A 16,136-nucleotide genomic window follows, 5' to 3' on the forward strand; every position below is an offset into this window, starting at 1 on the left:
ACAGGCAGTGAAAGATAAGCAGACAGATGTTGAAATACATTAGTAAGATGTTGGAGACATTAAAAATTCCCTAGGTGATTCTACAGACAGAAAGATAGCTCTGTGAGAACAACAGGAATACTTTAATGCACAAAAAGCCAAAAAAAAAACCCACCCCAACACTTGAAAGAAACCAGTAATACCTGTTGATAGCTGATTTGTGCCTTTGGCACAGGATACCAAATCCAGCTGCTCTCAGCACTGTTTCTCTCTGGCTGCAAATCTGCTGTGGAGAGGCTACATTTTTTATTTTAATGATAAAATTTGGGAGGGAAAGGGAAGTCAGACAAATGTGATGGCAAATATGTGAACAAGAAATTTGCAACTTTAAGATTCCAGATGAAGCAGATTCCTACTCTGGATCAGAGTCAAAAAGCACAAATAAAGGTCTGGAGCACAAGGAACCTTCTGAGCCAGGAGCTGGCCCAAGGCAGAGGACTGGGTAACTGAGAAAGACCCTAAGATTTCCAAACTCCTGAGCAGTATTGCAGCCCATGGGAGTTCTCCCAAACATTTCAATGGATTAGGCTTTCCCTCTGCTACAACAAACCCATGCCCACAAAATCAACTACTTGGTGTAACAGGCACACGTTGGGAAACTTCCTTTAGCCATAGCTTTTGTTTTGTTTCTTTTTAAAACCCTGCACTCCTGAGAACCCGTGATCTGTTAACCCTTTCAAGCAGTGCAGAACTTTCTGTGCCAGTTTGATCACACATCTCAGTAGTCACACAAACTCCAAGGATCTGGGTCATCCAAGGAAGTGAAGAGCAACAATGGCATATTCACAGATATCAGGAACAGATTCTCAAAGACACAAACACTGATAAAGTTTTCAAATGTTTTTCTTTCATTGTTTAAATAAGAGAATAACCATATCCTACATTATAACCATTAAAAAAATAATCTGCATGACACTGGTTAAAGTGGATAGAAATATCCACAGTGATTGCACAAAACATTTGCGAAAATGAACATTATTTCAGCAAGTCAGTTGGTTTAAGTAAACAACATTTCCTGTTCCAAGGGCTTGTCTATACAGCAAAGTTACATAAAGATAACCTAAAATAGGAACTTAATGAAATTAATCATAAAACCTTCTGGGTATATAATCTTTTTTCATGGTGAAAGTGGCTTGCGGTCTAGCTTAGCTCTTTTGGGAGCAGGCTTAAATTACATCAAAAGAGTATCTGCAAATAAATTTGCATTGTTTAAACAAATTTAGTTAAACCCAATATGAGTTACTCAGTGCAATTTTCAAAGAGTCAGCTTAAAAGGCAATTTAATACAAAACCAAGAGGAGCTTGACAGAAAATACATAACCCCCTGGACAGCTTCTTTCTGAGGTGAATTGTTCTTTCTAAGGACACACAACTCCCACTCGCCACTGAATTCAGTGGGAATTCCAGTGAATTTAGCTCTCCTCAGAAGCAGGCCACAGCATGGAACTAACACTGCTGGAGGAACTGCAAATGCTTCCACTCTCTTGCTGGAAGAGAGAGGTTGAGATGGCAAAATGTGCCAAGATTAACCGATGGAGCATCATACCCTGTATCCAGAAAAAGTCACCTTGCAGTCCAAGTGACCTCACTGTGGGGTCAGTGGAGGTGACCCACAGACCTGTCCTGGCAACTGCATCATGAATGAGCCTTTATAAAATCATAAAAAGCTTTTTGAGATAAAAACTATGCTAAACATCTGATATGATGAGCAAACCCACCTCACCCCTATTCATTATCTAATAGCAGTGTTTTATTCAGTAGTGGGTTTCCAGCCACATCAAAAGTGGCCACAGCTTTATGTGCAATCAAAATTAAATAGCTTATTGGTATTGCAAGAATAAATATTGCTTCAAGCACACTCTGCTTTGCAGCTCCCAGGATAAACAATGCATTTCACTCATTATCAAGCAGACTATTTAGGAAATAGCAGGATAAGCTAGCTTGTTCAGAACACCAGAATTCCACTGTTGTTCTAGAAGAAAGAATAAACCAAATGAATTTGTTGTTGCCAAGTGTGCAATGGATTAGATTTTTTAAAAATTAAAACCCCAATCCTTGTACTAGACTTTTTAACGAAACAGAAAGGAGTTTGGGTATTTTAGTGTCAAGAATAAAATGATGAAATATTATTACATCTATTTCACCTAAGGAGAAAGTTAAGGCTTGTTTTTCCAAGTTTCCTTTTCAGAGGCAGGCATTAATTTAGAGTCACAGTCTGCTTAAGACATTGCATTTCAGATTTACTCTCTGTTGCAGAAGGTGCAGGTAGCTATGAGGCATTTCTGGCAAATTAGTGTTTTTAACAGTTGAGAACATGAGATGTTCCAGTTTCACAACAGAACTGCTTTCACAAGAATTGGTATTTTTGCAATGCTTAGCAGCACTGTGATTATTAGAGCTTTCCCATAAGGCCATAGAAATAGGAACAATAAAAAAAAGCATGAGGTTTGGATCATCCACAACATCTTGACATAATTCGATAAGGAAGAGAGAGAATTAACTGAGATAAATCACACTCTTCAAGATCAAAGGCCTCTTTTAGCCTTGGGTCTGCTTCTCCCTTTATTAGTAAGAGAAACAGATTCAGCTTCTGATTTCTTTGCTGACAATCCCAGTTGTCAGCTCCTAAACAAGAGCAGACCTCTCCCAATACCGATTTTTTTTCTTCTCCCAGGGAAGAACCTCATTACCACCTGCCAGCCAATGGCCAGTACAGATTTGGTTTCCTCCAACCCATCACCTAGTTCCTTACAGTGGAAATACAGTAACCATTCCTACATTCAACTACTCCAGTACTGAAAGCAAAATCCAAAACATTTCAAACCTTATTTTATCTGCTATAGCTGTATTTCTTTGAACTTAAAGGTATATTTGGAAGAGGTAGTCCAGGAGAAAAGGGCTTTAAATACCAAAACCTGTATGTCCCATACCAGGCTGACAGACCTATCAACACACCGAGAAGCTTTTGGCTGAAGTCATGGAAATACAGGGCAGTACAGAGGAACATGAACACCCAGATCACGGTGAGGAAACACAGGGAAACAAACAGGACGTTGATCACCACACGCAGCTTGGAGCTGTGGTCTATGGACAGTGCTTCCAGCACAGCCACCTCCTCCAGGATCATCATGGCACAGTAGGAGAGCAGGAAGCAGTGCCCTGAGATGTCGAAGCCGTTCCAGACGCCGTTGTCCTGGTGGCACTCCCGCTTGGAGGCGTAGAGCCGGGGGGGCTGGCCGGGTTTGGCCTGCAGGGAGCACTCCCCAGTGAGGTTCTCCACATAGATGAAGAGCTCAGTGCACAGGTACCACACGGCCGTGCCCACCAGCAGCGCGCCCAGGCGCCGCAGCACCAGCAGCGCGCTCTTGGTGCGGCCGTACAGGAACTTGCTCCGGGCCAACTCGTACGTGGTGAGGGTGATGAAGGGCAGCAGCAGCCACAGCGTCCAAGCCCAGGCCACCTTCACGAAGTATCTGCCAGAGGAAAGACAAAGGAGACACAAGCATGGGTGAAATGCCACAGTAGTGGGGCAAGCAGGGGAGTAAGTACTCAAGGTCAGTCTTCAGAACCATCTAAATTAGAGACTTGTGCCCTCTCCTCAAAATACAGCTTAGCTACAATCTTAACCCTCCCCTGTACTTCCCTCAAGCCCAAAACCTGAACACTTCCTCAGGCAGGTACTGTTCCCATGGCAGCCTTGACTGGACTCATTCATTGCAGCAGACTTGCAGTTCAGTTTTGCAATCACTTTTTTTACCCTACAAGCCAGCTCAACTCTGCCCTACTCCAAATGCAGCTGCAAAGAATGTATTTTTAGCTTGCCGCCCTGACCACAGTAACCCCTTCTCTGACTCTTCCACCATCTCAATTATCCTTCCATACAAAGCCTTTCACAAACTCAATCTCTTAAGACAGCCAGAAGGGCTGGCTCTTTCCCCTCATCAGCCTGTGAAGCTTTTCCTCTCATGTCCTTCTAAATAAATGAAGCAGCACTATGGGTCTGTTCCTTTACTGTCCTTTCAATTGATGAGAGCCTCCTTTTAGCAAACACAAATCCTTGCATCTCTAAATTCACTCTCTGCCCTGAAAACTTTTGCTGTGATACCCATAGAATCTTGAAACCCAGCTGATGATACGTTGATATCTTGTTTAACAGAAGTATTGTGTAACTTGTTCTCTTTTCAAATCTTAAACTGGAGCACATGTAAGTGAATTTATTAATGAGTTAAAGTGGCCACAGTCCAGGATCTTGCTTCTCCCATCAGCACCTTCCAATGGAGCTTGCTTCCTATCAGCTGATGGGAGAGGGGAATTGTGCAACCCCTTTGTTACCCAGAGTCCAGTTTGAAAACCGAGACAGCTGAATTCTGCTCTGTGGCTGAGCCATGACAGACACACACAGTCATCATTTAATCCTCACCTGAGCATCAAAGGCAAAGCCAAACCAGTCTAGAGCTCTGCATCTTCCTTATGACCCTAACAAACCTGTCAGGGCCTTGCCCAGGATTTTCAGCAGTACCTCCTTCACTCTTTAATTTTACATAAGTCTGTTTTTCTTCTTTTACAGAAGATGCCTGTGTGGCAACTACAGCTGCTACCATGAAACAATTTGCAGGAGGAAAGCAATTTGCAAGGAAAAAATACTTGCTCCAAGAACTGTCAGTACAGATCACCTTCCTCTGTTTAAAAGGGAGAACTGAACTATGCTTTTACTGTAAGATCAATTTCTTACTGTTTCCTGTCAATGCTCTTTCAGCCACACTAAAAGCAGCTCCTTTCCCACTTCACTAAATGACAAATTTGAATCAGTAAAGTCCAAAGTTCCCCAAGTTACAGAGGAAATCAGCAATTTTAGTTTCAGACCTCTAGCAGGACACACGTCCTCTGGACCAGCTCATTGCTGCCTTCAAAATGCTCAAACTAGTTTCACAGAATGACTAAGCCAGTTAGATCATGGCCCAGGTGCTAGAAAAGGATGGCAACCACTCTGCTTTTAGGAAAGATGCTAAAAGACCTATTTCCTTCAGTTAGTTGGGTTTTAGATCAGCTCAGTAACTATCACAGAATCTGCTGAGCTGGAAGGGACCCACAAGGATCATGGAGTCCAACTCCTGGCCCTGCACAGGACAGCCCAAGGATCACACCATGTGCCTGGGAGTATTGTCAAAATGTCGTCAAAATGCTGAGCTCTGTCAGCCTTGGTTCTGTCACCACTGTTCTGGGGAGCCCGTTCCAGTGCTCAGCTATCCTCTCGATGAAGAAATATTTTCTTAAAATCCAGCCTAACCATCCCCTGACGCAGCTTCAGGCCATGCCCTCGGGTCCTGTCAGTGCCTACTAGAGAAAGTGAAATCAGTTTACTCAACTACGAGGAATTATCGGCGAGGTTAAGAAAAAAAAGAAGACCTCCTTCCTCCCTCTTCCAATAAAGACCGAGCCAGAAAGTAGCGATATTCTGAAACCTTTGAGTCAGGAAGAGGCAATCCCATCCCCCGAAGCACCAGGCCCAGCGGGGCCGGCCCGGCCCCCCGGCCCTCAGAGCCGCTCCGGGCGCCCCCGCCCGCGCAGCGGGCCCGGCCCGTCCCTCCCGCTCCTGCCGCGACCCCCGCGCCCCTCCTCACACGTTGAGCGGGTTGCGCTTGTTCTGCAGCGGCGTGTCGGGCACCAGGTCGCTGTCCTTGAGCGCGGAGCCGAGCACGACGATGGCGAGCAGCAGCGCGGGGAGGCGGCGGCGCAGCCTCCCGCGGGCCAGCGCGGCCCGCAGCCAGCGCCCGCTCCGCTCCAGCCGCTCCATGGCCGCCGCCGCCGCCGCAGCGCCCGCCCCGCCCCGCCCCGCCCCGCGCGCGCCCCCGCGCGGCCGCCGCCCGCACCGCCCCTCAGCGCGGCTCCGCGCCCCCTGCTGGGCGCCCGCGGGAGCGCGCCCGCCGCGCCGCGGGGCCGTGCGCAGGGAGCCATCCACAGGGAGCCGTCCACAGTGATATATCCGCAGGGATATATCCACAGGGAGCCGTCCACAGTGATATATCCACAGGAATATATCCACAGGGAGCCGTCCACAGTGATATATCCACAGTGATATATCCACAGGGGTATATCCACAGGGATATATCCACAGTGTTATATCCACAGGGATGTATCCACAGGGATATATCCACAGTGTTATATCCACAGGGATATATCCACAGTGATATATCCACAGTGTTATATCCACAGGGATATATCCACAGGGATATATCCACAGGGATATATCCACAGTGTTATATCCACAGGGATATATCCACAGGGATATATCCACAGTGTTATATCCACAGGGATATATCCACAGGGATATATCCACAGGGGTATATCCACAGTGTTATATCCACAGGGATATATCCACAGGGATATATCCACAGTGATATATCCACAGGGAGCCGTCCACAGGGATATATCCACAGGAATCCACCCACAGGGATCCATTCACAGGGATATATCCACAGGGATCTATCCACAGGGATATATCCACAGAGATCCACCCACAGGGATCCATCCACAGGGATCCTCCATCCACAGGCATATCTCCACTGGGATTCATCCATAGGGATCTATCCACAGGGATCCATCCACACAAATCTATCCACATGGATCCACCTGCAGCACCCTGTGGTGTGTCCATGCCACAGGAATAAAGCCGTGCTCTGAAACATCCATTTCCCACCCTCGCCTGTCAAAATGAGAACACAGATGGGCTTTTGTGTCTCTCCCTGGATGTGCACGGTGCTCCCAGAGCAGAGCGTCCAAAGAGATGCTCCAAGGGGTCGTGGGCTGCAGCATTTGCTGTGGAATCTCAGAAACACAGAATATTCTGAGTTGGAAGGATCCATAAGGATCACTGAGTTCAGCTCTTAGCCCTGCACAGCAAAGCCCCGAGAGTCACACCATGTGCCTGAGAGCATTGGCCCTTCACAAAACCATGTCCCCAAGTGCCACATTTGCACATCTTTTAAATCCCTCCAGGGATTGTGACCCCTCCACTTTCTTGGGCACCCTCTGCCAGTGCTTGTAACACTCTTGGTGAAGAAATCTTCTCTGATCTCCAGTCTAAACCTCCCCTGGTGCAACTTGAGGCTGTTTTCTCTTGCCTGATAAAAGAGCAAGCTCTACTTTTAAGTAAGGTACCAGTCAGTCAGTAGCCAGAGCAGTACATATGAAAAGAGGGTCTTATTGTGATATTAATGAGAAAATCTGAGAATTTTCTCAATCAGTACAATTATTTTAATTTTTCCTAGGGCTTATGAGGGAGGGAGAAAATATTTCTAGAGCTGTTAAGGCTCCCAAGCCTTTTGACTATCCATGTTTGTGCTGAAAGTGGTGTCCAAACACTGGCCGTCGCTGTGGTATTTGAGACCTATTTCATCTATTGAACAGCTGCTGCTGTCATGTCAGCTTAGCTTTTAAAATATAAAAAAGCATCAGCAAGAAGAGAAATGGCTCAATGAACAAAGAGCCTTTATTCATCCCAGTGACCTCAGTAAGAAAAATGTGAGAGTGGTGGTGAGGGGGAGAAGCAGACCCTATCTGAGACAGGATGGGAAAGTATTTCTTGCCAGAGCATTTCAAAGCTGTTTCGCTGTCATCGTCAGCAAATCTATGACAACATCTGGGCTGAGAGAGCAGAACAACACATCAAAGCATCCCCAGCAGATATGGAGGGTTTTGGCTAAGGAGGTTATCCAGGGTAAATGGCATTTGGCAATTTATTAGCTGTTGTTTTTAATAAGACTGCCACGGCCATGTCCAGCACTCCCAGCCCCAGCATTGCACCCCGAATTAGAAACGACAGGCAGCTGCGCTCACTCAAACGAGTGAGGATGAGAGGGGTTGGGAGCAGGTTTCACAGAGTCCCTCATTGTCCTCCTAAATCCCCTCTGCCTTTGAAACCTTGCCTCCTCTGCTTCCCAGGTTTGGGGCTGTGATGTGCAGACTGTTTGCAGTGCCGGCGCTGGAGGTGGGAGCTGCTCGGCTGGCTGCTAATGAAGCGTGCTGTGGTGTCTGCCACACGCAGGGGGATTTCGTAAGCTTGGCACCTGTTCCAGATGAATGCAGTTGATGGCATGGGCTAGAAATGTTGTCTATCCTCAGCCCAGCTTGAAATGTCTGAGGATTATCCCTGTAAATCATGGATTCTCACAAGCGCAGTGAGCAAAGCTCAACTGGGTCCAGGTGTTCTGCAGATTTAGGGGAAAGCTCTACTTTCAGGGCATGTATTTGCTGCCATGAGCACCAAGCCAAGGCCAGCAGACCTTCTGAGGAGCTGACTGCTGTACCCCTATAAAGAATCAGAGAAGCAGAATTTAGGTCTTTTAAACCAGCAGATAAAGCTTTCATTAATAAACAAGTACTAAAGTTTGTTCTATGGGATTGCAGAAGGCTCCTAAAAAGTTCTCATGGATACTTGGTCAAGGTGTGACAGGTATAAACAATACTAAACTGAATTAATTTGTCAGGTACAGCAGATGTGGCTTTTGCCTTAACTGCCTCCTTAGTCTCACTAAATCCCTGCCTGATTGAAGCTGAAATTTTTCAGACTATTTGATTTTAAAAACTGGTTTGGGAGTAATTTCTTTTTCTGGTTTAATTTTAACCAAGGCCTCCAACAAATTGCTTCTTTTTGAGAAAGCCCATTTTGCCTCTAAAATCCGCAGGGACAGATTCTTTAGGAGCTGTAGAACAATTTGCAGAGCTGAAGAGTGGTTGGTAAGCCTTGTCCCCTCATGGCCAGTCACCCGGAGCTTGGGACACTTATTTGGAGAGGTAATGGGGAGATCCCAGTTCCCTGAGCAGAGATTTGAAATAGGATCCAACAGGGCTGAAAAAGGCATCCTCACTCATGAGCTGCAGCAGGTTGGGGGGAAATCTTTCCTGCTCATAGTTCATGTGGAATCAACTATTAATTAGACAAAGAACAATGACACAAGGAGTTGTTAATTATTTTTAATAATTAAGTTGCTTAGACATTATATTTGTCTTGGTGATTCTGTTAATTATCTGCTAATCATTTTGAGTGCAAAGAAGTCTGTCTTGTTGATGTAAGACCATGGTATGAATACTTTCTGCAGAACTGAGGCTCCTCATCAGGAAGCAGACACCCCAGTTTCAACATAGTCAGTGGAAAGACAGCCTTAGCAGCCCTTTCCAGGAGCCCAGGGCAACTGTTCACCTTATTGGCATGCTTAAAATTAGCTGTGGTGAAATTCAGACCTTCTTGCAAGACAGTGGCATTTTGCTCAGGTGCTGCATTGTGATCTGCTGTCGCCTCGCTGCTGAGAAAATGATGCTGCGGTGGGGTCACAGCCTCACTCCTCAGTGCCACGAGACCCCTGCTCACAAATCCTTCCTGATGATCACTTAAAAATATTACAGGCTAGAAAGTGGCAAGATTGTTACTGAAAAGTTTATTATGCCTTAAAGCCATCACAGGATGATTTACTGGAGTTTAATTCTTCAGCCCTTTGGCAAAGCTCTGCAGGATGTTCAGCCGTCATGAGTGCCCCAGCCAGGGAGTGTCCTGACACTTAAAAATAAATTGGCAAAGGTTGGGAGGTTTGCTGTGGAACAGGACCAAGACATTTGAACTGAAATCTCAGCTCAAACAGTCAAACTAAGCCTCTTGACTGTGCTAAATAGGAATCTATTTTATGATATTTTCTGGGTTCACTCTGTGTTGTGGCCAAGGAAGGATGCTGCGAGGAGAAGAAGAGAAAACTGCACACTTTTTTTTACCAAATTCAAGCAATGGCTCTTCTCTGACCCACTTTTGGAGTAAGGTGGGTTCTCACAGCCCAGTCAGCCCCAGGGGGAAGGTGTGCTCCAGGAGGAAGGTGTGCTCCAGGGGGAAGGTGTGCTCCAGGGACACCAGGAGCAGCTGGTGGGTGCCCACCCAAGCACCCAGCCCGCCGGGGCTGGCAGAGCCATCGGCCCATGTCCACACACTCAGTGGGGATGAGTTACCCCAGTGCCAACAGCCCCTTTGGATCTGGGAGATCTTCAGTCTTCCCAGCTCATCCTCCTCCCTCCCAGCGATTCCCACAGCCTGCCAGCACCTGCTTCCCCATCCCTGCCTGCCCGGGGGCCCTCGCAGCCCCCAGCCCTTCCCTGGGGAGCCAGGTGTTCATGGCAGCCGTGCCGCTCATTCCTGCCGAGCCTCCCCTGCTCTCTGTTTTCCTTGCTGAGCACTGCTCACATCTCCATGATTGATTGTGTTTGAGTTTGATCCTGGAGTGTCCTGGGATGTTTTCATGAGAGGTGCTACATAAGCATAATTTGGGCTGTATTTTCTTTGCCTAATGGGAGCTTAAGCTTGAAGTTAAGATAGTTTTGGCCCTTTGCTGAGACACTGTCCATCAGCCTCAGTGCTTTGAGCTCCGCAGCCTTCTCTATTCACTGCTGGCTTAGGAAAAGAGATTAAAAAAATAATATGGTGCTTTGTTCCCTTGTGTCAGTGATGCCTTTGAAATGCAGCCTGGGGCAGAGGCGTTGCAGCCTTTCTCTCACACTGGCCTGGATCTTTGCTGCCCATCTCTGAAGGAAGGGATGCTCTTCCTGCCAGCCCCAGACTTGCCATGGCTGCAGGCAGAACCTGGACCCCTCACAAGGCTGATCTGTGAGGGGATGATGTGTTGTCTGCAGTGGAGATGCTGAGCTGGGAAACAGAAGGGAGATAACTCATCACCTGTGTGGCTGCCCAAATAAATGGGAAAGGTCTTTCCCCATCCTGAAACCCCAGGAATTTTAGAAAAAGGTGTGGAAATTAACCCCAGGGAATTTAGACAGACTGAATCCGGCTGGACCCAGCCTAAAAACCTCTGCAGGTCACACATTTTCCCCCAACTCTCCTCAAGTGAATAGGAAGGGTATGATCTGAGCTGTAGGGAATTTGCAGTGTGTTTGGTGGTTACATCCAAAGATCAAAATATTTTGGTATATGGGGCAAAGCATAAGAAAGAACCAATTCAGTTCTCAGTGGTGCAAACTTTATTAATGCTAAAAATTAATACCTCTTGCTACAAAATATTTACATTTCTTGTTTGGCACAGCTAGATCACAGCAGAGCAGACTAATGACAGGCTTTGATGTACAGGAGAGAATGGTCTTGTGACAAGCATGAGGAGCTGAGTTGAATTTGTGGCTCTGACAAACTCCCTCCCCAGCCACAGACCCTTAGGCTCTGTATCCCCACACCCCGAGCAGAGTAAGGGAGAGATTCTGCTCTTCTTCTTCCTAAATGTCTTTCAGAGAAAATGATGAGGTTGCAGAGGGCTGTGATAATGATCCAAAGAGCTTAAAAATAAGCAGAGTTCACAAAGATGTAAACTAGCTACTCTGCCTAGAATACAGACTAAGGAGCCCATTAGCAGATGAAGTGGGGATGAGATTACATGTGAAAAAATATATAATTCTTGTGATTAAGGGTAAATGTACTTGGGCATAAAACGGTCTTAATTACTCATGTTTATGTCTAATTGCCTGACTTCCTTGAGCAGCTGTGGTGGCTGCACTTGCAGCTCCTTGATGAAACACTCCCCTTTTTTTCCACAACACATAATTCACACCTTCTGTGCTTCCAAAGAACCTCCTCACCCCCACACCTGTGTATTTGAATTAATTTGATTCTCGATGTGTTGTTCTTTCAGGGGTAGCTGCTGAGCTTTTCCCTGCAGGTTGAGTGGGAAGTGCTCTCCCAGCAGCAATTACTGGGAATTAACTCCTGCCCAGACCAATTAACCTTCCTGTTAGCCTTGCACCAAAAGCATTATTTATTGTTCCTATTTATTCCCTTCATATAAGGATTATCAAGCATAGATTAAAGATCACACAAAACTCAGGACAACTTCCACGAAGCCATTTGGTGGGTGGCCCTTGAGCTAATATACTAAAACATTGCTTTTTAAAAATATTTTTAGATTAAGAAACTACTGTTTATTGCAACTGGTCAAATATGGGAAGGAAATGGTCTGTGTTTATTAATTCAAATTCAGAAATATGAACTTTTCAAACTTCACTGATGCATTTTTAGCTCGTATATTTTCAGGAAAGAATCAGAGTGTAAAATTTGGAAGTGACTTTGTGTTGATTAGCTGCAGGACCACACTTCTGCCTGGTTTCTTGACTGGATACCAGGTACAGCCAGCCACAAAACAAGAGCTATTTCAATCCAATATATAATTACAAATATTTAAGTATAAATCTAAAATATATACATACATAATATTTAATCTGTGCTTTACTGGCTTGGATAATGATAAAAGTGTTGGCTGGAAATGTGATTTGGATTTTTCCTGACCACAAAGAAATGCTCTGCAGACAAGAAATAATAATTACAAAGATGTTCAAAGGGTGTACTGAAGAGCCAGTGCACTCAATTCTGTCACAGGCTTGATTTGGATGCCCAATATTACAGATTATTATTTTTAAAAGCTATTTGTTCAGTTTTTTACCTATGCATTCCCTGTGTTCAGTGAGCTCAACATCCCTGCTAACCTTGCCATGCCCTTTCACCACAGGACTGCCCCACATCTCAACCTTTGGCAGAAGAAACCAGGACACCCCAGGCCATGGAATTTATTGGTGTGGTCACCGTCCATGGGTGGCATCCAAAAGATAAGACGGGCAGGAAGGCACTGAGGCAGAGGATGTGCCGGTGTGAGGGTGCTGAGCAATGCCCAGCTCAGCCATCCCCAACCTGAGGGCAGGGAAGGAATGAATTTGCCTCAAGAGGAAGCTCAGGGTTGTTCTGGTGCCTGGGATCCAGTTTTTCACACTTCGTCCCATCCAGTGCTCTTCCCTTGATCATCTGCAGCAGTTTTGGAACCCCATGAACAGAAGATCTGCAAGTAGGCTTGAATGCTCCCAAACATCAGCCAAGCCTGAAGTGTCTGTTCTTGAGCTTCTGAACCTTCTCCAAGGCATCTCCTGGCACTTTACTGTCAGGCTCGAAGGGCTGGCAGTTCATTTCTGCTTCAGTACAGTCTGGCCCAGATTTTCAGTGTGAGGTGCACCAGCCTGGCTGCTCTTGGCTTTCACCAAGGAAGCACATCCCAGACTGCCAGGCATCTCCCAAAATACAGCAACTCAGCCTGCACCTTACCAAGCAGAAGGAAGGTGTGGAGGGTGGTCAACAGTGCACAGAGACCAGCCCCGGTCACCAACAGCCTGAGGAGGAGGAGGAAGGTGATGAATGTTGTGCTCCTCCTACCTAGACTCTACCTGTTCTGAGAATAAACAACTTTATTTTTTCCTCCTCTAGCTTTAACTCTGGTGAAAAATAAAATTAAAGCCAAATCCTAGTGCTTTAACTAAATCAGAGCTTTTACCAGCTTTACTTAAAGAAACAGGATTCTTCTCACAAGTGTTTATTTGTACAGTTCAAACATGATTTTTTTTTTAAATATAAGCCCACCACAGATGTGAGACTCAGCCCAATCTCTGTTGACACCATTTGGAGGTTAGGAACAAAAATACATGTGTAACATGTTCTGCCTCTTTGCTGGAACAAGACCTTTCTTTGGGCTGATTATTTAATGCAGGCCCCAAAGCACTGGCAGAGCAGATCTTGCTCTGGGGTGGGAAGATGAGCAGGACCCTGTGAGATGATGGAAAATGCCAGGACTGCACCTGGTGCCCAAGGAGGAGAATGGGGGGATTGCAGTTTCCCTCCTTTTAAAGGAGAGCTTTTGCACGCTGGGGAGAGCGCGATCCTCCCAAGACGTCAGCGTTGCTGGGGCTTTGAACTGAACTTCAAAGCTGGGGCTGGAGGGAGGTTTCTGCAAAGCCAGAGAAACAGGTAAATATTTGTCAGAGTCAATTAACCCCCCTGACCACCTCAACGGTCTGTGCGAGGCGGCTGGAGGGGTTTCAGCAGGCACAGAGGGGAGCCTTGTTGATTTACTGAACCACTTCAGGAGGTGGGCAGACACAAAACACTGCGGTGAGGAGACCTGGAGGCCTCCCCTCGGCACGGTCCATGAACTCCTGCAGACACCTCATCCTTTCCATCACTGGAGCAGGCAGAGGGGAAAATCCTTTTCTTGTCTGGGGAGAAAACCGGTGCTGCTCCTAGCACTGCTGCTGTAGCTTTATAACAACTTCATTCACGCCAGTTACTCCAGATGGGCATCAGCTGCTCACAGAGCACACCGTATGTCCCACCTGCTGCTGCAGGTTCATCCATGAACGTCGTGAGTCACCTATTCCTGGGGACACACCATCACATAACACTGCCATGGATTTATCAAGTTGTGGCTTCTGATGTCCCACCAACCCATCACAGGGGCACTCAGGGTGCTGGTTTTGGGAAGAGGGCTTTGCTGGACCACACTGTCCGTGATGTCTGTACTGCAGCAGCCAGTGGAGGGGGAAATGCAGACACCAAAACCACCCACCAACGCTCCCAGGCCTCCTCTTGCTTATCAGCACAGCATGAAAATGCAGCTTAAATGAGAAAAAGGGAAGGGAAAAAGCAGGAACAGCTGAGCACCAGATGAGATGAATGCAGATGGATGGGGCTAGGCTAATTCCTCACCACCCTGCCCAAACCTGACCCTGCACCCTCACTGCTCTGACAATGCCCCTGGGGCAATGCCACCCTCCCTCTCTCAGCCACAAACCCTCAGCTGGATGTTAAAAACACAAAAGGAAATGCAGGGGCTGTAACGGGGTCCAAATGGGAATATGCAAAGATTTTGAGGGTGTCTTGGAGGGACACGGGCTGGAAAAGTGCCAGGGAGGCTCTGGGGGTGCCCCCTCCCCGTGCCGGGGGCACTGCACTCGCACACGGCCCCCACCTCCCCTGCTTTAGGGCAGGGGAAGCACAGGAGGGACCCGGCAGGCTCGGCTCGGCAGCAGCACACGGACAGGAGCCGGGACAGAGGGACAGGAGCCGGGACAGAGGGGCAGGAGCGGGGACAGAGGGACAGGAGCCGCGACAGGGGGGCAGGATCCAGGACAGAGGGACAGGAGCCGGGACAGAGGGACAGGAGCCGCGACAGAGGGGCAGGATCCAGGACAGAGGGACAGGAGCCGGGACAGAGGGACAGGAGCCGGGACAGAGGGACAGGAGCCGGGACAGAGGGACAGGAGCGGGGACAGAGGGACAGGAGCCGCGACAGAGGGACAGGAGCCGGGACAGAGGGACAGGAGCCGCGACAGAGGGACAGGAGCCGGGACAGAGGGACAGGAGCGGGGACAGAGGGGCAGGAGCCGGGACAGAGGGACAGGATCCAGGACAGAGGGACAGGAGTCGGGACAGAGGGACAGGAGCCAGGACAGAGGGGCAGGAGCCGGGACAGAGGGACAGGAGCCGGGACAGAGGGACAGGAGCCGGGACAGAGGGACAGGAGCCGGGACAGAAGGACAGGCGCCAGGACAGAGGGACAGGAGCCAGGACAGAAGGACAGGCGCCAGGACAGAGGGACAGGAGCCGGGACAGAGGGACAGGAGCCAGGACAGAGGGACAGGAGCCGGGACAGAGGGACAGGAGCCGGGACAGAGGGGCAGGAGCCGGGACAGAGGGACAGGAGCCGGGACAGAGGGACAGGAGCCGGGACAGAGGGACAGGAGCCGGGACAGAACCGCGCTCCGCCTGTGCCGGGATGCGGAGCCGGACAGAGCCGTGCCAAAGGCAGCAGCCGGCTCGGTGAGCTCCGTGTTTGCTGCCCCGGGGCAGATGGGCTCTGTCCTCCCTTCACCTGGCAGGTGCCTCTGCGGGCACAGGAAGGCTGGGTTGTGCTCGCCTGTGCAGGATTGTTCAGTCTTGCAGCAGCGAGGATGTGACAGCATGAACCTTATCATCCCTGGTCCTCAGGGCCACCACAAGGCCAGGTCCCCGTGGGATGTGTGCTCCTGGCACTGGGGTGTGCCCAGCTCTGCTGCTCTTTCCTCCCCATTGCTCGTGGCTCAAGGTCAGACCGACGTGGGTGCGGCAGCAAAAGCCACTGTCAGGCAAAAGCCACACTGTCACAGTGTGGACACAGCCTGAGCGATGGACAGAGAGCCAGGGAGCTGCAGGAAGCCCCCGTTCTGCTCCTTCTGTCCTTCAAAGGCTGGACTCAGGGACAGAG

At 48.3% G+C, this 16,136-nt stretch overlaps 1 protein-coding gene and 1 long non-coding RNA gene across 2 annotated transcripts; one reads left to right on the plus strand and one right to left on the minus strand.

Annotated features, from left to right (window-relative positions):
• Positions 1-864: 864 nt before the first annotated feature.
• FITM2 (fat storage inducing transmembrane protein 2) lies at positions 865-5,862 on the minus strand. The gene is made up of 2 exons (XM_086852740.1): positions 5,661-5,862; positions 865-3,512 (listed from the first exon to the last, which is right to left on the minus strand). The coding sequence occupies exons 1-2, from the start codon at positions 5,831-5,833 to the stop codon at positions 2,870-2,872; spliced, it is 816 nt and encodes a 271-aa protein (XP_086708866.1). The 5' UTR covers positions 5,834-5,862; the 3' UTR covers positions 865-2,869.
• A 5,872-nt stretch (positions 5,863-11,734) lies between these two features.
• On the plus strand, positions 11,735-13,756 carry LOC147650166 (uncharacterized). Its single transcript, XR_015276914.1, has 2 exons — positions 11,735-11,926; positions 12,582-13,756. It is a non-coding gene; the product is annotated as an uncharacterized LOC147650166 (long non-coding RNA).
• Positions 13,757-16,136: the final 2,380 nt, after the last annotated feature.

The sequence above is a fragment of the Cyanistes caeruleus genome, chromosome 16 (genome assembly GCF_971803275.1).
Source record: "Cyanistes caeruleus chromosome 16, bCyaCae1.hap1.1, whole genome shotgun sequence".
Taxonomy (NCBI): domain Eukaryota; kingdom Metazoa; phylum Chordata; class Aves; order Passeriformes; family Paridae; genus Cyanistes; species Cyanistes caeruleus.